A 23630-nucleotide genomic window follows, 5' to 3' on the forward strand; every position below is an offset into this window, starting at 1 on the left:
TGATTATTGGTCCTTTGAGATGTTGCTTTTAATGTATTACAAAAAAAAGGAAAAAGTGACTTTTAAGGAGAATTGACAATGTCTATTATGATTGTGTGCAGCCTCTTGATCCTGAGGAAGAAGCGTCCCATTGTCAGCAACTTAAAAAGCAATTTTGGACACAGTAAGCCAATTTTGATTTTATGGGGATATTTATTTCCTTGCATGGATGTTGGGAATGTATTTGTTCTCTGGCCTGTACATGTGGGTGACAGAGGTTTAAAGGCTGAGTAACCACTGACAGGGAATGCACTCTGTTATATTTTGAGAACTGTCAATAGTTGAAATACTATGGGTGCTCTGTAATCTATTTATAAATGGGCATTTCAGCATAGATATAGTAATCTGTGCTGCCAGGTTAATCTGGTTTACAGCCAATGAATTATGCTGGAAACAATTTATATAAAAAATGTTTGACAATAAAACACATTGTGTTGTGGTTGTACTATTGTACACAAAGGTCAGAGGTGTGTACATGCGACGGATCTTCCCGAAACGTTCCTCACGGAGTAACCCGCCAAGTGAGCCAATCAGAGCCCTCGTTTCATCGCAGGTACCCGGATGTACCCGTGGGGCAATTAGCTACGTCATTGTTCACCGCCGGACACCCGCTGGAAATAAGGAATGGATTTACAACCGATATTAACGTATTAATAACAGATTACAGGTGAGTGCGTTGTTGCTTTTACGACCGAGCGGCGCTTTAACTTTGCAGCCGTGATCGTTAAGTGGCCCCGAGCCGCTGAGATTTGTTATAGTAGCCTTACACCGGTTCTCTGTCATGTCGGAGTGAGCAGCGCAGTGAGCGCATTCAGCCGCCGGTGTCGAGCCCCTCCTTTCACAGCTAGCTACACGTTACCCGGGCGTACGCATTGTAAAGCAAATCTATGTCGAAGTGGAAACAGTAAACCGCCCTTCGGCAGTTGTAGCAGATGGTTATATTACTCTCCGCCATGTTAGTCAGCTTCCACCGTGCCGCCTTAGCTAGTAGTGTTAGCATTAATACTGTCGCACGTAACGTTAGCTCCGGTCGGTAGCTAGTATGTCGCCGTTTCCATGGTGTCGGTGGCTTCAGGAGTCGCTTGCTCCTCATTAGTCTTTCTGTCCTTGTCTTTGTTGAGAAAGGTGAGCTTTTAATCGGCGCTTTGTGTCCCACAGTGGTTAACGGAGGTTTAGTGGGTGTTTTATTGAGGTTTAGCGGCGCTGCGTGTTAAAGGCCTAGCCGCCGTCTGTTAGCCGACGTGAAGCCGTCTGCCGGAGCTGGTGGGAGGGAACAGCTGTTGCAAACGTGCTTCCGACCAGGAAATGTCCTCAGTCGAGTTTTTGAAACTAGTAACGTTCACTTGGTAAATCATTTTCAAGTTAGTTGGTCGAATTGAATATATTCTAAATAGAAGTTAATACTTTTACTTTTTTTTCTGGCATTTGTTTTTTAGGGTGAACCTTGCAAGGTGCTCTTACATGTCTGTACAAGAGAGGAGGCGGAATGACTAATGTCCCTGATATTATTTAGTTTATAGCTTTTGTTAATAGACACGTTTGATAAGTGTGATCAGTCAGCCAAGACTTTTCTCCAACATCAAGCCATCGTGGTCTCTTGTTCAGTCATAAAAACACAATGCTGCCTGCAATAACATTCCACAAGAGTTCAGTGCAGAGAGATTTCAAACTGCTGCCACTGAGTGTGGATACACATAAATAAGCTGCTATACAGTTGCTGGCACTTCAGTGACTGAGACATTAAATAAACACATGTTCTGTCCCTGATTATTGAAATATAGTGACTGTTTGCCACAAGTGATAGTGATAGATAAGTTAGAAACTGGCTATGACAGATATTATGATGTATTTGACACCACTTTGTAAGTGATTGTTTGTGATAAATAGTGGTGGCTATGGCATTTAGTGGTTGCAATCTACATGTACTGTAAGATATGGGGGAGATGGGCTGTGAGAATGACATGACGTGTATAAATTAGTGTGCGTTTCACTTGTCTAGATTCTAGTCAGAGAAGTTAGAAACATTTTATTACTCTATATTTGAATACAGCTTCTCAAGAGATTTAAATTGTGTCTTGATATGCCACACACACAGATGTGTCTATATAAAGCAACAACAGAAATGGAAAAACACTACCTTGGACTTAATCTGTTTTTTTTTTTGCCGCTCAAAGTTGTATACTTCTATGTTTCTGCCCCTCACACAGCAATGAACAATGACCATAGTTGACAGATCTTCAGAAAAGTCTGACCACAAGTCAGTCGGGTGTAAGCGATCTCCCTTCACCAGTGGTGACGTGGGGATGGACGGCAGCTGTTCCAGCAGCTGGGCAGTGGGAGCCACCATGCCCAGTGACTCTCCGAGGCTCAAGGCTTCAGGGGGCTGCCTGGGCCCAACGCCTGGAGCCGCAGTCTACAACAGTACCCCCTCCTCTGTGGACCGGCCTAAGGAGCAAGGTAGGAGCAAGGGATTTTTTCAGCTGTGTCTTGCAAGCTGGGAGGAAACTAGTAAGGATGTTGGCTGGTTACATACATTTCACTGCGTGCAGATCCAGGATCAGTCAAGTTCTCTACCTTACCCTCCATTTATCCCTCACACAACACATGGATGAGTTTCCTGGCCTATGTTTTTAAGCAGTACAATTATGCATATGAGGCAAATACCTACAGTCAGTATTTTCCCGCCCATGTTGGAAATGCTGAAATAGTCTCGCATTCAAAACAAAATGTTTTTAAGGCATTACTATCTTAAGACAATAAAGTCGTTTTTACAAAATAAACCACATTGCTAATTTGCGTATTCTATTGTTGAATCTGCTATATTTCATTTAAGTAACATACTGTTGTAAGCAAATTGAGAACTGTTATCTGGTAATTTGATACATAGATAATACAAAGATGCACTAATGAAGCAAAATGTTTTGCTACTATTTAGGCATGAGTGTGACACAACTGGTTTTGTGGGTGTTGTGTTGCTACTTCCACTTTACTTTCATTCATACAGTTACATAACCAAGCCAATTTTGAATTGAGAGCATGATCAATCACTTGAGCATGTAATGCAGTTGTTGTCTGGACATAAAGAGAAGTAGCCAGACTTTAGCACAATCAAAAGAGAAAGCAAACTCTGGCGTGGTTTTTGTAGTTGTTTTTTTTTTACTTCAGGTTATTTTACACTCTCACTCAGCTGTCTTAATCGCTTTATATTACTGATTAGACTGAAAGCTATGACTGTAAGGTCCTGATGTTCTTTTACTATGTGTCAGTATGTACTTACATAGGCAATGTAGCTTGTACTTGTTGATGTCCTGGACCTGGCAAATGCATTAATCTAATTTTAGTTCCGATGTTGGCTCTGTGTGTACAGTGATAAGCAGTGATGATGGCATTGACTTGCCCCAGAAGGTCCTCTTCCCTCCAGAGCGGCTCAACCTGAAGTGGACCCAGGTCCACCGCATTGGTGCGGGCTTGCAGAACATGGGAAACACTTGCTTCCTCAACTCAGCCCTACAGTGTCTCACCTACACCCCTCCATTTGCCAACTACATGCTGACACGTGAGCACTCCAAAACGTGTAAGTTGGTGTTTCATTGTGGTTCATTGCACCAAAAGAAGTTCTTATGTAATTGTACAGTCATGCAATAATTATCACATCAATTTTGGGAACTTTGGCAGTATCTATGAGCTGCTTTCTTGCCTGATTCATGTCTTACTCATCAATGCTTTGTCCATCTGTTCCTTCTACAGGTCACGAGCCGGGGTTCTGTATGATGTGCACCATGCAAAATCACATCATTCAGGTTTTTGCCAACTCTGGGAATGTCATAAAGCCCATTGGTGTGCTCAATGAGCTCAAAAGTAAGTGATACTTAAGTGTTTTAGTTTTATAGTGTCTATAGAGCTAAAACACTGAAATTGTACTCTTTCACAAAATGTTACCTGACATGAATGATGAGAGGTGCTGTGAGGCTGTTTACTGTTTCAATTTTGGAGGGAAATTTTCTTGTAGGAGTTTGTAGTCAGCAAAACATTTAGCTTTAAGTGTGATATAATTTATCGCTTTCTTATCTGTCTTGTGTTTTTTCCCCACACAGGGATTGCAAAGCACTTCCGCTATGGAAGCCAGGAGGATGCCCATGAGTTCCTGCGATACACAGTGGATGCTATGCAAAAGTCCTGCTTACCTGGAACCAAGTAAGTTTCATCCATTTCCAAAACCATCATATGTTTACCTAGAAAGGTTGACCATATTTTCGACTTTTATTAGATAATTAGTTACTTGAAAAGGAGAGAAAAAAAAAAAATATATATATATATATGCTCTATTTTTTATATTATGTGTTGTGCTGATCCACTGATCAGTCAGCAAAGGCCTTCCAGTCTAAAACTTGCATAAATGTTTATCTATATGTAGATGCACAAGTATTTATGCTTTTCTGCTGAAATTTGTGAAATCAGTGTAGAGCCATTGCCAAGTATGACATGTACAAAAATGAAGCCTACATGCATGTTTAATAGATACACTGGGCTGACCATTGTGGTTCTCATTGGACTTTTAGAAAGGTGTTTTAGGAACCTCAAGTATCAAGTCGACTCTTATTCTGTAGTAACAGGTGACCTCTCAACTAATTACTCTTGCTCTAATTCCTCCTTTTCTCACTCCTGCTCTTTGGTCTGTAATATGTTGTGACTTGTCAGTGCAAGTAAAGTGACATTTTTTCTCTGTACCCATATAGCCAGAAATGTTTGTCTATTATGTCATTACCCGTATTGGTTGTTTTTCATCCTCATATTTATCTTTGTGACAGATTGGACAGGCAAACGCAGGCAACCACTTTCATTCATCAAGTTTTTGGCGGATATCTAAGGTCCAGAGGTAAGTTTTCATGGTTTCTTTGTTTCTTCAAAACATTGTGGTTGTTTTATTTTACAACTTTGCTAAACTTATATACAAACTTCTTTTTCAGTTAAATGTTTAAACTGCAAAGCAGTCTCTGATACATTTGACCCTTTTCTGGATATTACTCTGGAAATTAAGGTAAGACACAGTTCATTGTGACGTGTGGGTCTCTTGTTTTACTCCAAATGTGTAACAAACCAATGAATTCAGATCTTAAGAACAGAACCAATAACCGATATTCTCTCCATGCAGACGGCTCCCAGTGTCTCCAAAGCTCTCGAGCAGTTTGTCAAACCCGAACAGCTGGATGGAGAAAACGCCTACAAGTGCACCAAGTGAGTTGTTTTGCAGATAAAAAAGAGCCAGAGTTTTAATTGATTGTTTATTTTTTTATACGTTAGCTGACTAACCTAATATGTGACCTCCACTGGCTACCCATGGCCTCCAGAATCAGATTCAAGTCACTAATGCTCGCATACAGAGTGACTACTGGGTCTGCACCCTTCTACCTAAACTCTATAATACAAGTTTACGTTCCTTCTCGGCCGCTATGCTCCTCCAATGCCGCCTGGCTCTGCCATCCCTTCACACAAAGCAATCCCAGTCCTGGCTGTTCGCATCTGTGACACCACGATGGTGGAACGAGCTGCCACATGTCATCGGAGCAGGGGCGTCCCTCTCTAACTTCAAGAAGCTCTTGAAAACTCATCCCTTCCGAGAACACTTCCTCTTATAACACCTCTAACTCCTAACATCTAACATGCACTTCCTGTGCTCTTCTTCTTCTATCCCCTACAGTTGCCTTGTATTGATTGCTCTTTTTGTTCACTCGAACTTCTTTCACTAGGTATTTACCCCATTGATGCGATATGTGCCATTAGCGCTTTTATTTTTTGCTGCGTTTATTAATATGTATTGTCAGTTGTAGATCTTGTGCTGTATTTTATGCTCTGTTAATGAATGTATGTTGTTCCTCAAATGTAAGTCGCTTTGGATAAAAGCATCTGCCAAATGAGTTAATGTAATGTAATATTTGTTTTTCTTAGGTGCAAAAAAATGGTCACCGCCTCAAAGAGATTTACCATCCACCGCAACTCCAATGTGCTCACCCTCTCACTCAAACGCTTTGCAAACTTTAGTGGAGGCAAAATCACAAAGGTACCATGATGTGTGGACTACAATACCCAGAACCATTAAATAGCTATAGGACCGCACCCATAATTTGTTTTAAATGAATATTTAATTATAATTTAACATTAATCAGCTGTTTCTTGGTCATCAGGATGTGAAATATCCAGAGTATCTGGACCTGCGTCCCTTCATGTCTCAGTCCCAAGGGGACCCCCAGGTCTACGGGCTGTATGCTGTGCTGGTCCACTCTGGATTCAGCTGTCATGCTGGACACTACTTCTGCTATATTAAGGTACTGGCACTGCTATGGACCACTGTTCTAATCTATCAGGACACTGCGGTTGCAAGTACACATGCACACATTTGGTTCTCCAAAACTATCAACAACTCACTATTACAGTTTAGTTCCTACAACAACTCCTGCTTCTAACAGACAACGTCTTAACAAGAATGTAAACACAATATTATTATTCTGTTACAATATATATGATACCACATTTATATATGATGATATTTATACTTGACAGTCAAACTTGCTCAACCTTTATTATATTTAAAGGGTAAGTCTGGGATTTTGTAAACCTGGACCTTTTTGTTAAAGTGTAAGATGGCTGACTGACTCACATTTCCACAGTCATCTTCCTGCAGCAATCTACCTTTTGCGAGATTGTCAGACACTTATAATGAATAGAAGAGCAGTCTGAGCGTTTTTAGTTGATGTACTTTTGACGAGCGCAATTGCCCCAAGGATTACGTTGCAGCTGCCAGCGGAGGCAATCTATTGGACCAATTCCAAAACATTTTGTATGTGTTAGTCATTTAGAACCCAAAAAATATAAAAATGGAGGTTTAAAAATACCAGAATTACCCTTTAACACTTCAAAGCCAGTTCAGAAACTGAGAAAAATAAAATTTTGAAATGGAAGATGTGTAACAATGATGATTCTGTTTAGCAAATATGTTAAAACCTGCCAACTGTTCTGTTGTGTCTCCCAGGCAAGCAATGGGCAGTGGTATCAGATGAACGACTCCTCCGTGTCTGTCAGTGACATCAGGTCTGTTCTCAACCAGCAGGCCTACGTCCTCTTCTACATAAAGTGAGTAAACCATTGTTTAAATTGATAGGCATTTTTTTATTTTGTAGAGAAAGTGTGGTTAATTTTGTGTCTATGTATGTATGCTGCAGGACCCCCTTGAAAATGAGATGATACATCTCAAGGGGTTATCCTGAAATAAATTCAAATTCAATTCAAAGTCTTTTTACTGTCTAAAAAACATTAAATAATCTCAATCCTTAATATTAACATTGGTCATTTCAAATGTTTCCTTTCTTTTGTGTCACTAGGTCCAGTGATGTGAAGAATGCAGGGGACTACAGCCACATGAGCCATAACCCAGGCATCCCTGGTCAGTCGTCTCCACGTCCGGTGGTGATACCACGCATCAACACCACTGTCCACCACAACAACATTGGTTTCATAGGTCCCCAGCTGCCACCACACATGAATAAGGTACTGACAACATTTACATGTAAATACACTGTACAAAATTATAAACGCAACACTTTTGTTTTTGCCCCCATTCATCATGAGCTGAAGCCTTTCTCTGTGTACACAAAAGGCGTATTTCTCTCAAATATTTTTCACAAATCTGTCAAGTCAGGTCAAGACCTCAACGAGGACGACGAGCATGCAGACGAGCTTCCCTGAGACGGTTCCTGACAGTTTGTACAGATATTCTTTGGTTATGCAAACCAATTGTTGCAGCAGCTGTCCAGGTGGCTGGTCTCAGACGATTTTGGAGACGATTATCTCAGCAAAGGAGAAGTGCTCACTAAAACAGATTCTGACAGATTTGTGAACAATATTTGAGAGAAATAGGCCTTTTGTGTGCATAAAGAAAGTCATAGATCTTTCAGCTCATGATGAATGGGGCCAAAAACAAAAGTGTTGCGTTTATAATTTTGTTCAGTGTACATATTTGAATGTTCGCAATTTAAGATATATATAGCCAGTGTTTGACCTGGACACTTAAATATGTTCTTGTGTCCTTTTTGTTTCCTCTTCAGAGCACTCTCCACGTTAATGGGAATGGATCTCTGAGGGACTATCCAACTAACTCCAAGCCCAGCACCAGCAGCAGTGTTGTGGGAAAACCTAGTCATGGACCAGCCTCATCCACTTCTTCCATATCCCACTCAATCAGCCGGCCCACAATGATCCCAGATCATGACAAACGGCAGAAGCTTTCATTCTTTATTGGACAAAGCAAACAGAACCGCCCGTCCTCGTCCTCTTACAGCCAGCCGTCCTCTGCCAGTAGCAGCTCCTCCTCCAGCTCTCTGTCCTCCTCACAGTCTACCTCAGACGTCCACTCAGACATTCGCTTTGTTCCACGTCAGCTTCACCGCGTTAACGGCACGTCTTGTAGTAACGGGGATCACCGCACCGGAGGCAATGGAGCGTCATTCTTGGTGCCGTACGGCCAAGAGTCTTCAGAGGAATCGGACCAGGAGAACGGGGGCACTCTGGATAATGGCCGTTTAGCCAAGTCTCACCTTAATGGAAACAACAGAGCAGGAGAGGTCTTCGATAATTCTCCTAAAGCCACCAACGGAGAGTCGGGAGTGCACCACAATGGTAACGGATTAAATGGATCAACCCATGGCGTCTCTAAATCCAGTCAAAATGGGCACCATTATGGACACCACAAAGTGAATGGACACAAAACTCCTGATAAAGTAAATTAAATGCTTTGTGTTTTGCTATCTCTTCATAAGATTGATAACTTAATAAACAGTAGTTTTGTGTCTGAATGAATAATCATGTCTTGTTTTCGCTCCTCAGGTCTCTGGCAGTAGTCATAGCAGTTCATCCTCAGTGGCTTCTGTTGCTGCTAATGGGCTAGACAGCGACCATAGTGAAACAAGGTAAGATTAGCACTCAACAAGTTATTTCTCTGTCAGCCATGTATTAAGCTTTAAAAAATCTCTTTGAGTGCGAGTTAAAAGGAATAATATTAATTTGTTTCAAATTCTACTTTGTTGCATTGACATTTGTGTTTTTTCTCACATATTTACACCATGCACAGGCATTGCACCCCGATAGTGTAGTGTAATGTAAAGCAATATTTATATTCTAGTAAATTTTGTTTGTTTTTCCAGCAACGAGGCACACACTTCTGTCTCATCCCAGGCCAGTTCTTCTCAGAGCATCCATCCTGCTGCTAGTGAAAGCCTGCACCTCTCCACTCCTGACACAAGGGCTACAACTGTGTCTGAACCCCGGCCTCAGCTTACTGCCACCTCCACTCTTAGCTCTCCACCTTCAGCCACTGCTACAAAGACCCATTCTGTCACATCTAGAGAATCTGCTTCCTCTTGCCCCGCGGCCTTATCCATCCCGCCAGACTGCTCTCAAGGCACCAGTGGGGCCTCTGCAGCTCTACAGAATGTTAGCAAAAGTGGAGATAAAGCAATGGATCTACCACAGACCAATGATCCGTCAGCAGGGACTGAAAGACGTACAGATGCTAAGGAGCAACACCAGTCCAAGCCCAGTTCTAGAGGCAATGACAGACAAAATTCCCGTGACAAGGAGAGAGACAGACTGTACTCTGACTGGAGCAGAGACAAGGAGAGACACTACAGGGACAGGAGTCAGGAACGAGAAAGTGACAGTGACCGTCATCGGTACAGACGGGACTATCGAGATCATCAGCGCCCCTCATACAGGGATCGTTTACCTCCTCACGATCGTAACTACAGGGACGGGGAGTCTGAGCGTCGCTGGGTGCGACCTGTTCACCATCCCAGGGAGCGTGATCGTGACAGGTGCTCTCACCATTACCACTACTATCACTACCAGCGGTCCAGAGAGGACAGGGGCCGTGGGCGGAGGGGGCACGGTTATCTCTACCGTGACGAGTCTCGTAGTCGGTCTAGGTGGCAGGAGGAGAGTCGAGAATCCCGGGGGGTAAAGGACAAGAGCAACGGCAGGGAAAGGGACTATTACACGTCAAAGGAGGAGGCGTCCTCGCCTGCCACAGTGCCAGAAACCTCCACAAAGTCCAAGGGCTCGCCCTCTCGAGCTCGTCCCTCCACGTCTGAATCTGCTCCAAACAGGGAGGATCAAAATCACAAGAGGACTACTAACCCCCTGAGCAAGGAGAGGGACGACAGCTCTGAGGCCCGTCGCTCTAAAAAACACAAAAAGAGCAAGAAAAAGAAGAAGTCAAAGGACAAAGAGCGACACCGTGAGAGTGGGTGAGTAACGCTATCTTTGCCTCCATGTTGCATGAAACAGCTTTGTGTAATTTTTGTTTTGATGGTGATCTTCTATCTTCCATTGTAAACTTAATTGGATAATTCCATTCCCATTATTTTAGGGCTGGTCAAACGATTGGTCAATTAATCAATAAGTCAGTCGACAGAAAAATGATCTGCAACTATTTTAATTCATTGAAATAGCAATTTTTCAAGCAATAATCATGGAAAAATGCCAAATATTCTCTGGTTTCAGCCGCTTTGTCATAAAACAGTAAACTGAATATTTTGGGATTTGTATTTAGCTGACGACAAAGCCTCCAGTTAGATCTAGTCGTGGATTGAGATTAATCATTGTGTGTTTTCTGGCTTTGCCTAGAAGCTCCGATGTGGATTCAGACAGAGCCACTGAAACAAAAAAGAAGAAGAAAAAGAGGAGGCAGCGGGACAACGAAGCCGAGCAGCACAGCCCAAGAGCAGCTCGGAAGAACGGAAGCAGTGAGGAGAAGGAGAGCCGCAAGCGACATTACAATGACATCAAGGACACTAAACATGACAATGGTCTTTCGCCAGAAAAGCGCCGGCGCACAGACTATGCTGATGGCAGCAGTGACCGTCTGCTGCCCTCCCGCCACACCTCGCCCACAAATGGTTCAACTCACCGCCATGTCAACGGATACACAGGTAAAGCATGTTTTTCACATTCAGAGTCCTCCTCAAATCATTAAAGTGCTGAAATAAATGCTGCGTTGGAGCTTGTCAATTTAGAGTGCTGATCCTGTTTTGTAGGAAACAGTTACAGTCAGACCAATAGCGACTCCCTCAGATTCTCCAGTGGCTTGAAACACTGACTCTGTGAGTGGGCGACCTTTTAATGATTATCACAGTATGCTCGAGTACAGTCAGTGCTTATAAACAGTAGGAACTATTATTGGCAAATGTTTTAGCTCATAGCTCGGCAAATAGATTATATGGAGGCCTCTTCTTTCTCATTTCAGACGCATCAACACCATTTTAACAACAGCAGAGGAATGACATCAACAACTTTTTGACATGGTGCTTCTTCACTGGGAATATATTGTATTTTTACCACAACTAAAGTGTTTTAAATGGTCAGAAACCTTTTTTTTTATGCATTTATTTGTTTGCCGTTATTCTCCTAACTATGGTTAAAAGAAAAAAACTGTCACCTGTCACAGTTATGATGAAAAATATTAATATATACTTGTATGAACACAAACAAAGCCTGGAGCTTAAACATCTCAGCTGCTGCTCAGTGGAACTCAGGACTTGAAAACTTGTTAACACCCATCACGGATATCCACCTGCTTCAAATCAGAATGAAACAAAAGGGAAATGTGTTTGCCCAAGAGAAGAACTGTGAGGCTTTATTTGGGCCGCAAGTTTAAGATGTCACCATATCTACAGAGCCGCGGCATTTTTTAGTTTGTTTTTTTTTTATCCCACCAGGAGTGGACAAACCAATGGAGGGAGATATATTCTTGAATGAGACGGACGAGTGCAGTGGTGGGAGCAAGGCGTCGCTGACTGATACCTCCACATTAACCCTGGACAGACTTGAGGACATTTCCCAGCATTTTTAATTTGTTTGTTTGTTTCCATTTTGCTCTGGAGCCTAAGATTCACTCTCTAATTTCTAAACTTTTTCACAGATGTGGAGGTTTTTGTTTAGATCATGCCCCTCTCATCTCTCTCACTTTTCTTTTGTTTTAAACGTTAAAAAAAAAAAAAAGCATACAGAAATTTGTTATCATGGCTGTGGACCATTTGTGTTTGCTTTTTAATGAAAAATACAGTTTGACTTCTAGCATCATAAAAAAAATACTGTGAATTTAATTTTGAACTGTACTATCAGTTACTTTTATATGTAAAAAAATCCTGTATCAGGGTTATCAGTAGATGTTTTGTTGTTTTGCTTCGTTTTTAGAAATCCCCATGTTAATTTTGGACCATATTCTCTGGACTAAAGTCGCTAATGAGTATGGTTTGTTTTGTTTTTTGATTTTTAAACTTTAGGCAGAAGTTGAAAAACTGCTGTTACATCTTTAGTTTAGCATGTCAGAATTTATACATTGTATAAGGTAAAAGCCTTAAAATACATTTGTTAATGTCAGAAATTGTAATTTGTTCTTGGTCTTTTGACTTTGTTTACAAGCTGCATTGAAATGAATGAAAAATGCTGATTGAGATGATTGATGAGTTGCCAGGGATTTTTGAAAAGCTCCTGTCTGCCTTTGTGTTTTATTCTAGGAATGGGCCGATTGTATTCAAGCCTCTTGTTGAACAAACTTTCCACTATAGTCAAATTATGATGTAGATATATTGAGGATGGAAACTGATAGTACTTGCCTGTATTCAGGTTTTGTTAAATACACACACTTTTCTAGCTACACGAGTCAGCAGAATATTATTCACAGCACTGTTCCCATGTTTGAAATAACCAAAGACCTGGTAAGTTTAGCGAGTCTTCTCACTGAATTCACATGCTCACAAAAACTTGTTTTCTGATCAGCATGTATTTTTATTCAAAGTCTTCATCAAAGTATTCAGGAGCCATTTCCCAAACTGAGATCAAGTCATGTTTAAAGTCCATCTACTAATGAAATATTAGGCTGCGAGTTGGCTTGATCTGTTTGGGAAAAACAGTCCCTCAGATTCCAGTCACCATTTACACGGTATTCAAGGGTATTTTGAACCCGTTTGTGTCCTCTACTGTCTTGTCAAACTCAGCATAGTGAGTTTTTCTTTCCTAGAAGGTCATGTATTATCTGCTCTTCAGTAATAACAGTGTGAGGAGGTTTCACTGCTCTGCAAAGAGCTGCACAAAGTCCCTCTTCCACTATTGTAAACTGTCAACTTAAAAAACTAAAAAGGTGAACGGGTATAGGCTATGGCCGTTATGATTTACATGCTACATAAACACAACAAAGAAAAACTAAACAGTATGTACATTATATACTATACATGCATAATGTAAATCGGGGGGCTGCCTCTTGTTAAACAAATCAAGAAAATAAATACAAAAGAAATGAACTCGATCAGAGAGGTTGATCTTCAATACATAAACTGAATGAAACTGTGGCCACTAAAAACGATCATTACACTCAATATATGTAAGGATTACATATTTATTTGCCTTGAAATGGGAAATAAGGGAGCGTACTGTAAATAAAAAAGGTTCATTGTCTAGAATAACTCTGTTTGCATATACAGAAACAGTCACTTGAGGGCTAATAATCAGACCAGCTGATGTATAAGCTTTAGGCTTTCTTCAGTTTCTGGATACTGCTAAATAGTGTTGGTGTTTGCAGTTGTCAAAGGGCGTGTGAGGTGAACATATTAAAAATGTTGACTGGCATCTTGGCAGACTGCAGACAACCAACCAGGCGAGTCAGTCTGGATGAGAGGAGTGCCATATGATGAGGATGGATATTCAGGTTTCAAATCCTCACACCGCATGTGCAGTACAGTGGATTTAATTCCTTCTGTGTCCAGCAGAGGGCAGTGTCATCACAGCCACAGTATGATTCCAGTCGTGGCTGTTCCTCCAGAAAACTAGTCCTTTTTGTCCATTTGTTATCATCCAGTTTGATAAAGATTCTCCCTCTTCTCCATGAAGTCTCAGACAAATGGCAAATGAGTGTTCAAAGTCTGTGCCGGATAAAGTAAAACCATCACATCAACCGAGAATTGAGGTGCAGACAATCTTCAGGTGGAAATAATCCATTCCAGTTCGAAAAACCTCCCACCTGTGTTTGCTGCTTCTCTTCCAACCCTGAAAAAAAACAAATGGGACTGTAACCCTGTAACACCCACACATATGTGGACTCTGCTGGTCACAGACATGGCAGCGATGCAGGTGGACAGTCATCATTTCTTATTAGCTATCCTCCGCTTCCTGGTGGCCAGCATGTCGTAGAAAGGATCCCTGCTGATGCTTGCTCTGTGGGAAGAGGACAGAAAGAAATGGATCACTGAACAGCTGTTCATAACAATGCTACACACACTATGAAGACTATTTTGCTGTCTGCAGGCTGATTTTTATTACCAGTCAAAGATGCTTGAATCTGTTGTTATGGAGAGAAGACAAACACAATTATGATCAATTTGTGATGTTTCAGGTATTTAACTTGACCTTAAGCTGTGTTGTCTCCCTCAGTCAGTGCATCTTACTCAAAACACATCATATCTTGCGTCTGCACTGCATTCTGGGGGATCTAGAAAGAAACCTACTTGCTTTGATTCTAAGTGATCAACACCAAAACCTGACATTAACAGATTTGTTACACCTCTGAAACCTGCTCTTCAATCAGACTCTACTGGCTATGCTAAAAAATTCTCATTATTTATGTTGTCCACACAAAAAAAACAACACAAAGAGCTGTTTCAGTCACCAAACATGGTAGCAAACAGTTGTACAATTAAACACCCAGGAGACATGGAACAACGTTAGCATTCATTTAGATTTGTGTCTCTGGCCGTTTCCTTTTAGCTCTGTTTTGGTCTCCACCAACTCCTGGGGGAAATATCTGGCTCTTCACCTGCTAAATGCTCCGCTGTGTTCACCAGCTAGTTAATTAACTTTGCCTGCCATTTTGTGTTAAGAAAGTAGCGTACAGTGGGTTTGGCCGAGTTTTTTTTGTTCTGACACTATGAGAACTGTCCAACTAAACAGTCAAATTGAGAGCTGTAAAAGTATTGTCAGCAAAATGCACTTTAAGTATCAAAAGTAAATGTACTCATTATGCAGTAAAATGGTCCCTGTTAGTACGTGAGATAAATATGTTTTTGCATTAATATTACTGCTACATTATGTACATGTTGCCTGTTACTGCTGTAGTTGTTTTTTCCCTTTTCTTTACATATTATATACTGCTGGGTAGTTTAATCTACAGCAACATTGTCGCTGTCCTGTGAGAACCATGTAAAAAGTCCACTTTTCTTATGAACAGAAAAAAAGCTGTTTTCAGCTTTGTGACTCTTTGTCTCCAGCTAATCCAAGAGAGGTTTTTAATGGTTTATTATCTTAAGAAGTGGGAAATCAACCCATAAAGAAACACTTAATCCTTCAGTTTCTTCCCTGATGTTTTCACTGGACAGAAAGGGTATGAGATTTAGTGTGGCAGAAGTATAAAGATGCATAAAATGGAAATACTCAAGTACAGGTACCTAGAATTTGTACAGTATTTAAGTAAATGTGCTTCGTTACTTTTCCACCACTGCTGACACACACACACTGAGGATGGGCATAACGCTGAGTAACCCGATGTTTTCCCAGCAGCAGAACAATCAACACGCTGACACCGCCAGTCTTATACGTGCGTATGTGCACACAGAACAGTTACCACAAGAGCAGTTTCCAGCCTTGCAGATGAGTCAGGTGGCAGCATGTGGATATACTGTGCGCGTGTTTACATGTGTGTGCAAATCTGCTGACCACAGGACAGTCTGCCGCCGCCCTGGCAGCTGAGTCAAGTGAGTGTGTGTTTGAAGCAGCACAACTCCATCCTGCCGAGCCCCATCTGTGACTTTCGTTGTTCCAAGGAAGGGAGAGACATCGTGATGGACTATCAGAGTTTACACTAAAAGCACTCTGAGGCCTAAAAAGAGCAGTGTGAAACGTGTAATACAGTATGTCATCTGAAGGTCAATTGACTAAATCTCCCAAAATGAGAAAAACGACCATCTCTCTCTTCTTTCCAGTCACTTTGAATTGAAGCAGCCTCACCCAAGCAAGATTTCCAGTAACTTAGCCGAATCACCCATCACTTTCATTAATGGATACACATATGTCAATGCTAAGTGGTTTTTCTAATATTATTAGAGCATGAAAGGGTTGTTTAACATGATTTCTGCTCTGATATTGATCATAAATGTCAGTGAAGCTGTGGCTGAGTGGATGATGTCCAGCGAGCTGATCAATTACCCACTGGGTCCAATTTACTGCTGCACCTCCACGCTCCTGCCTGGTTAAACAAGGCAGCATTTGGAAACGACAAATGTAAGAAATGCGTGAAAGCCTTTAAAAACACTTCTAAGAGCGCAGTGAGGCATAGTGCCTGGGTGTGTGTGTGTGTGTGTGTATGTGTTTTTCTTTGCTTGCTGAGCCTAATCAAAGGGAAGTGAGCTTATCCAGCAGAGCAGACGTCACCTCTGAGTGTTATCTGTGTAGAAGTGTGAGAAACGGAGTCACGTTTAGTCACCAGCATGTGTGTTTTTGTGCTGGTCTGCACATTTACGATTAAGCTCACAGCTCTGTGTGTGTGTGTGTGTGTCTCAAGGTCAGACATGAGAACGTGCCACATGGGAGCAGCCCCGGCGTTGGCTAAGTGGCCTCTCAGTGTAAATGGATCCACCCTAACACGCCTTCTCTTACTTGATGGATTTGATCCACTCCTCCTTCTCCTCCGGCGTGGGGGCCGATATCCTGTACACTACGTGGTTGCCCTCGACCACCCGCCCATCCGCCTCGGTCTTGCAGGCCTTGATCACCTGACCTTTGTGGTTGGGGTTGTAGAGCTCGAAGCAGTTCTGAGGAGGCAACCAAGTGATGTGAACAACAGTTTATGTTGTTTGTATGAAATTAAAAAGAGATCGACATGGATTTAGAGGGTCAAGACAGTGTCTGGAGTTGCTCCTTACAGGTTTCCTGGGCTCGTCCACCTCTCTGATACTGAGGTTTTCCAGAGGTATAATCCCACGAGGCTCTTTATCCTGGAAACACACAAAGACAACACTCAGTCAGTCTCTTTACCACTATCTAAGATGAGGGATCAGGACAAGGACAAAATCAGTGTGTAACAAGGGCGAGATGACACACAACGAAGAAACTAGATAATATCACACACTCGAGTCACTGAAGAAAGTGGCCGAATTGTGTTTCATTGTGTCCTTAAGTGAATAGATCATTATCAAATCAGTTGTGATAAAACACTTTAGATGTGACATGCAGCACGCTGCATTATATTGAGCCTGACAGCATCAAAGTTTTTATTCATCCTGGTCACGTAGGGGACAGCCCCCGAGGGAGACATAACCCTACACTCTCCATCCTCCAGCGACTGCTATGTGTCTGCAGGGCCAGATGTGAGGGGTGTGTGTGTGCGTGTGTGTGTGAGTGTTGGAGAGGACCTTGAGGAACAGCCCCGTGTCTTACTTGTCATCTTCCTACTAATGAGGGGGCACAGTGGGGAGAGGAAATGCCCTGGGACGGCCGCTCACAGCTGGCTGTGTGTGTGCGCCTTTTTGAGTGTGTGTGCCCTCGCTGCAGTGTGCATATGTGTGTGTTGAGGGTTCTCAGAAATTGGGTGCTGGGGTGAAGCGTGGGATGTCAGGCAGAGGGTTGGGGGAGGCACTTGGCTTGCGGCTTAGCCGGGACAGATGTGTGCCGTAGACTTTGCAGATGTTTCCCATGATGCCTCATGTTAATTGCTGGAGTGAGGTTCATTTAGGTCAAAGGGGCTGCATCTGTTAAAGAGGCAGTGCTGGAAGGCAAAGACCTTTGTCTTTAACTCTGTGTGTGTGTGTGTGTGTGTGTGTGTGTGTGTGTGTGTGTGTGTGTGTGTGAGACAGAGAGATAGGGATTATGTGTTCGGTTTAATTTTCCACTTTAATTACAATCCTGTGGCACTTTATCCATCCTTACTATATTTATTTACGCATAAGCTGTTTCACTTAGATTACCAATGCTTGATTAAATATTTTAAAATGTGAAACTTTATTTATTGAGATTCTTAAAGGATCATTTAGACATTTTGGAAAATGTGTACATTTGCTTTTTTTGCTGAGAATGATAGCAAATTTGCTTTTAGATGAGCAGATTGATCCCACTCTCATGTCTGAACGCATGTCCGTCAGTGACTTTTTTGAGTCTTGTCATCACCGTGAGTTGGCCAGGCAACCAGTGGATACTACAGGAAGTCACCGCGCCAGTAAATAGTCTGACTCATAACCCCCAGTAAAACCACAAATTGTTGGGGGGGAGTTTCACTTGGAGTTTTGTACACAAACAACATAAAACATGTTAGAACTTCAGTCTATGTGCGAAGCTAACCGTCTCCTGGCAGCAGCTTCATATTTAGGGTACAGATTTGAGAGTGGTACTACTCTCATCTGAAAAAAACTAATTTGCTATAATGCCAAACTGTTCCTTTAAGATCCTCTCCATTCAAATGTGTATTTTCCTGTTGGTAATCTGCAAAAAGATAAATATTTGTGTAATATGCATTCTGGGAAACAATGATCCCAGATTGAGTTTCAAAATAACTGTCATGTGCGTATGCTACAATCCGTTTTGCCACACATAAGTGACATCAATCTGCCTACTTACTGTTGTGTATTCAAAGTAATAGAGGCAGTTGTCAGTCAGAATAAACCACCGCCTCTTCCACGTCTTCACCCTGCCGCCTGCAGAGAGAAACACACAGCATTTGAGTTCAAACTGTAGAGGTGACAGTGTTTTTGCTTGTGCATGTAGAGGCTAACCTGCAGGAGACCTCAGCTCCACGTGCTACATCTGGTTCTGATCATCAGATCTCTGCATTATTAGGCTCAATCAGAGGCTGGATACTCCCTCCAGCACCCCCTCCCAGTCTCGAGAGATTGATGCCTGAGGGCTCTGCAGGCGAGCGAAGTGGAAGGTGGGTGGGATCGGGGGGAGCTTGTGAAAACTGTTCGTTGACATGCATACATCACATACATCATGTGATAACTAAAGCAGCGGTGGTCAGAGCAGTTAGAGCGATGAATTTTAGGAGCTTGACTTCTGCTAAGTCTCTACTGATATAAACAATAATTGATGATTCACGATTGGTGCAAAGCGGGTGTCGGATTTGGATAATGTAAATACAATGTAAACACTTTGTGAACAAAACCCTTCCATTTTTATTTTACAATTACACATTTGAATACAGGGATAATAGTAAGGACATCTCCTTAGAGACACAATCTCTCCATCTGCCTAAATCATCTGATAAAATTGGATTAGTGGATTTTCGGTTGATGACACCATCAGTGATGCAATGAGCAATTTACCTATGTAATCAAAAAAACATAATGTGGCTGATGTCAATGTACAGTCTGCAATATGTGCACCATAATAACATGCTTGCTGACTTTACAGAATGAGCACAAGGCAGTCGTTATTGATGTAATCAATATGTTCACTTGACCCATATTTTCATTCTATACAGCTAGCAAGAGAAAAATCCTACATCTACATTATGTATGAGAAATGTTGACTTTCAGATGCATCCACTGAATTTTACTCACTCAAATTGAATAAACATGTTAAATATACTATATTATACTACTGTGGAGTAAATACAAAAAGTTTTGCTCTGCTACTTTCTACCATATGGCAGTCTAGATATCTGTTTATCCCCCTCAACCATATGTTTCATTTCACCCTGAAAACCTGACATTTATTATGCATTTCTTCTGCAGGACTTCCCATGTTTGCATGTTTCTAATGCAGATTTATCATTCACTTGTTTGTTTATGGACACTCCGAAGAGGGAGTGTAAAGGTTTACTGTGCACAAGTGTAAGGGAGTTAAAGTCTTGCATTATTTGTATTATTGAACGGGATAAAAATGTTTCCCACGAGTGTAATTTTGTCAAATTGTTATTTGTTGAATTTGAAGTCCTCACGTGCAGAACAGCCACAATTCGGCACACTGTTTAAATAATAATTTTATGACATGCTGTTCACACTGGATGATGATGGATTCAGGCAAAGCAACGTGTTAATAGTGTAATGTAATAGCTTAGGGAGCTTCACAGCCTCATAGCAGTGCAGCAATATGTCATACTGAAGTACCTGCCAGCAGCTAAAATAAATCATCTCTCATTAAGCATGGACTCCTCTGATGGGCATCAAATTAGTGTGGAATTCACTAATGGGAAAAACTGGACCTAAGATGATGTGTCAAGTGCAGCTGCTGGGATAGAGAGCAAAAGAGAAACAGAGAGGGATCTGTACAGGAAGAGGAGAATCAGAAGTGGGGTACTGAGGCCTCTAGGACTGGAACAGAGAGAGAAGAATGAAAATAGGAGAGGGTCTCCTTTATATCACTGCATGACCAGCCACGCAGAGGTAGGTACGCATTCCCACAGCACAGACTCAAGCAGCCCATTCACTAAAGCTGGAACTGTTGACTGTGTGTACTAGCAGATAGCTACAGAGGAGCTACACAGGAGCAGTATGACACATAAGGCCGCCTCTAACGGTACAGAGCATGAGGTGACTCATTCAGCTGACCCCTGGGTGTTTGTTTCAGGGAGTCCACGAGGGAGCAATAATGTCAGAATAATGCACATTAGCATTAACCTGCATGCAGCCGTTTCATTATGAAGAATTTAATTTAGTCATCTGGTTGACTTGCTATGTTAAGCAAATAGATGGGGACCAATAGGGAAGCAGCATATGTTAATTAGTGAGACTTAGAGGTGGCAGCAGGCATATTTTGGTACCTTTGGGCAGAGCCACGGTAGCTGCGATTGTGTTAAGATAACTGCCTGCTAGCAGTACATTTATATTTAGTGTACAGATATGACAGTGGTATCAATCTTCTTAACTAACTCTCAACAAAAAAGCAAATAAGCATGTTTCCCAAAGATTTGCACTATTGCTTTAAGCAAGCACAGTTTAAATCTGAATCTTGACCAACATGGAAGTGATCTCAAAGGTGAAAGCAACCATAATGTCCAATATAATTGTCCACTGCATTGTAAAACTACATGCACACAACTACAGCAAATATAGTACGACAGAGTAAAATAAAGTAATGTTAACCTTATTTTTCACTTCCAAATAAGGGGTTTAAATAATTTCTATGAATGTGGACTTGTTTAAAACTCGCCTGATAATAATAATAACTAATAATTGTACAGTTAAACAGGCTTCCCATTTATCTGCTAAAAGCACTCCACTTATTTGCTTATGTCTCTGACATACATGACTTTTCCTTCTTTATCCTGTAATCATGGTATATTTTTGTGAAAACAGTCAGGATAATAAAGGGCATGTGGCGAGTGGCACTGTGGTTTGATGAGGTGAACAATTATCCTTTATGCTAAAAATGGATGCTCTACTTGTACCGACTGAGACGAGCCCTCTGTGTCATCCAGCCTCTTTCAGAGCCAAAAGAGGAATGCAGCCGATCCCCATGCAGAATGAGAGAAATCACTGACCTCCAACTCGCCTTGCCTTTGAATGAAATAACCCATAGTCTCCCACTGCTGTTCTCATTTGCTCAATAACAGCTCTGATACAATAAGTCAATTAAATGAGATGGCTAGCTCGTTCAGGGGCCCAGTGTGCTAAGGAGATAATGGCAGCAAATGCCAGTGTAAGGGCACTCTGTGACATAGTAGGAGGATGGAGGAAGGAGTGTTACCTACCTCCTAATACAGAGATTTAAGAAGGAACGGCCATCACAGAACAGAATGAAAGAACAGAAAAAAATGTGAAAGGGTGAAAGGTTAGAGAGAGGGAGCGAGGAACAAAAAACAGAGGAGGATTTTTAAAGACTCAACAAGCACAAAAATCACCATGCCAGAGAGACAAACAGGAGAGGTTACGAGATGAAGGACGAAGACAGAAAAGACACTTTGCAGTTGCAACCTTATCTAGCACCATGATGAAGGTGGACAGTTTTCGGCAAAAATGGGGCTGCTTTGGCAGAAATCATGAGTTAACAACAGGCTGTAGTGTAATTTTATGTTGCTACTAACATTTTATGTTCCAAGTCCATGCAGATTTTAACAGCCTTCGCTGCCGTCTCAGGCATGTTCGTCACTGTTGCAAGATTATCACCACAAGCTTGGCTTTCCATTGGTTTCATCTTCTGGTATCATTTAACACTTCTCTGTACATTTTTATTTGCTATTCACATCACTTGTCAGTGATCGATCGCTTCACTCCATGACATCAATTAAAGCTTTTGTGGCGCAGCAGCGATCAGCTGATTTTACTGACGGAGCCTCCGACTGCATCTGCGGCTGCATCTGCGGCTGATTCAGATGTAGTTGGTTTGATCGGCTGGATGTGGAGCCTCTCTTTTCCTCCATTTGTGAGTCTTTAGTCTAGTTTAGTGACTTAACAGACTCCTTTCTCGTTTTATAGCCAACTTGTGACTGTCATTTTTGGGGGACGTTTGCCACTCACAAAAACAATTTTCCATTTTTTACTTTCAACACACGTATCAAAAAAATTACCTTAAATTTGTTTCCCACAACTTATTTGGTCACTAAACTATTTCACTCCTTTGCAAGCTGTAGTCTTTCCCCTTTATAAATACTATCCGTGAGGATGAACTAATTAGGTTGAGGAGCAATCTGATGCAATTTCCCATTACTTTTATTTAACAGTTATTTGAAACAAGAAAAAAAATAATATAGATAACCTTGCTTGTCCATAACAACAATAAAAATAAAAATACCACATGGCTTCTTCAGGTGGCATTTTATGCAATGTATTGAATGAAATACTCTAATGGTATCGGTTTCACTATACACACACACACACATATATATATATATATATATATATATATATATATATATATATATAGCAGCCTATACTATGTTAACTTTGCTAAGCTATCATGCTTAACAATGACAATGCTAACATGCACTTGGCTAACGGCTCCAGCTCAGTCACCAGCAAAGACAGGTAATTAAAATAAAAAACTCCCTAGCACCTGGTTAGCTAAATGTAAACATTTTTAAAGGTGAAATTGGTGTTAGCATCAGCTCGTGACATCTGTTAGCATATACCTTGCATTACAACCTGTTAGTAAAATGTAGCTTGCTGGGACAAACAGGGACTTAATATTTAACAAATTAAGTAACACAATCAGCTATTTTTAGCCATTGTTGCCCAAAAGCTGTCAATGGCCGCCTGGAAGCCCATTATAAAGAAGTTACACACAAACAAACAACACAAACACTCATCACCAGGGAAATGAAAGACACTGATCGTCAAACTGATGCTGACATAAATCAACATAATCAAGGTTACTTTTATGACTGTACACAATACACATACCGAGCTTTAAGAGCCAGCCTTCTCTGTCGGGGTTGAAGAATGTGTGCGTCAGATCATTCCCATCATCCTCTGGGATTTTGAAGGGCTCATTTTTGATGCTGTCGTAAAGGTTCTGCAGATGGGAGAGAAACTATTAATCAAAAAGGGAAACGGCAGAGGAAATGCATCATCCGTATGGAGGAGGTGTGACAGAATGGTCACAGAGCTCAATCATCTCACACACAC

General features: G+C 41.5%; 2 protein-coding genes across 10 annotated transcripts in view; one reads left to right on the plus strand and one right to left on the minus strand.

Moving 5' to 3' along the window:
* Nucleotides 1–31: 31 nt before the first annotated feature.
* Nucleotides 32–13244, plus strand: usp42 (ubiquitin specific peptidase 42). 9 transcript variants are annotated; one of them, XR_006828151.1, is made up of 19 exons: nucleotides 565–706; nucleotides 2247–2496; nucleotides 3407–3613; nucleotides 3787–3897; nucleotides 4134–4233; nucleotides 4848–4915; nucleotides 5007–5077; nucleotides 5192–5274; nucleotides 5986–6097; nucleotides 6222–6362; nucleotides 7067–7167; nucleotides 7416–7581; nucleotides 8139–8810; nucleotides 8917–8999; nucleotides 9234–10334; nucleotides 10714–11018; nucleotides 11124–11189; nucleotides 11333–11390; nucleotides 11805–11887. XR_006828151.1 is itself a non-coding variant. In XM_046069374.1 (18 exons), the coding sequence occupies exons 2-17, from the start codon at nucleotides 2256–2258 to the stop codon at nucleotides 11183–11185; spliced, it is 3624 nt and encodes a 1207-aa protein (XP_045925330.1). In that variant the 5' UTR covers nucleotides 565–706; nucleotides 2247–2255; the 3' UTR covers nucleotides 11186–11189; nucleotides 11333–11948. The 9 variants fall into 9 exon arrangements, 7 of the variants coding, with proteins under 7 accessions (XP_045925328.1, XP_045925330.1, XP_045925332.1 ...); XR_006828152.1 differs by lacking the exon at nucleotides 11124–11189 and having other exon boundaries at nucleotides 11333–11446; nucleotides 11805–11946; XM_046069374.1 differs by having other exon boundaries at nucleotides 11333–11948.
* LOC123983214 (cytohesin-3-like) overlaps nucleotides 12856–23630 on the minus strand; it is a 32402-nt gene continuing 21627 nt past the window's right edge. The window contains exons 10-13 of the mRNA XM_046069386.1: nucleotides 18685–18761; nucleotides 16998–17069; nucleotides 16732–16886; nucleotides 12856–14298 (exon numbers count right to left, since the gene is read on the minus strand). Coding sequence (XP_045925342.1) covers nucleotides 14226–14298; nucleotides 16732–16886; nucleotides 16998–17069; nucleotides 18685–18761 — 377 coding nt within the window. The 3' untranslated portion in view covers nucleotides 12856–14225. The remainder of the gene's footprint in view (nucleotides 14299–16731; nucleotides 16887–16997; nucleotides 17070–18684; nucleotides 18762–23630) is intronic.

Source organism: Micropterus dolomieu, linkage group LG14 (genome assembly GCF_021292245.1).
Source record: "Micropterus dolomieu isolate WLL.071019.BEF.003 ecotype Adirondacks linkage group LG14, ASM2129224v1, whole genome shotgun sequence".
Lineage (NCBI taxonomy): Eukaryota > Metazoa > Chordata > Actinopteri > Centrarchiformes > Centrarchidae > Micropterus > Micropterus dolomieu.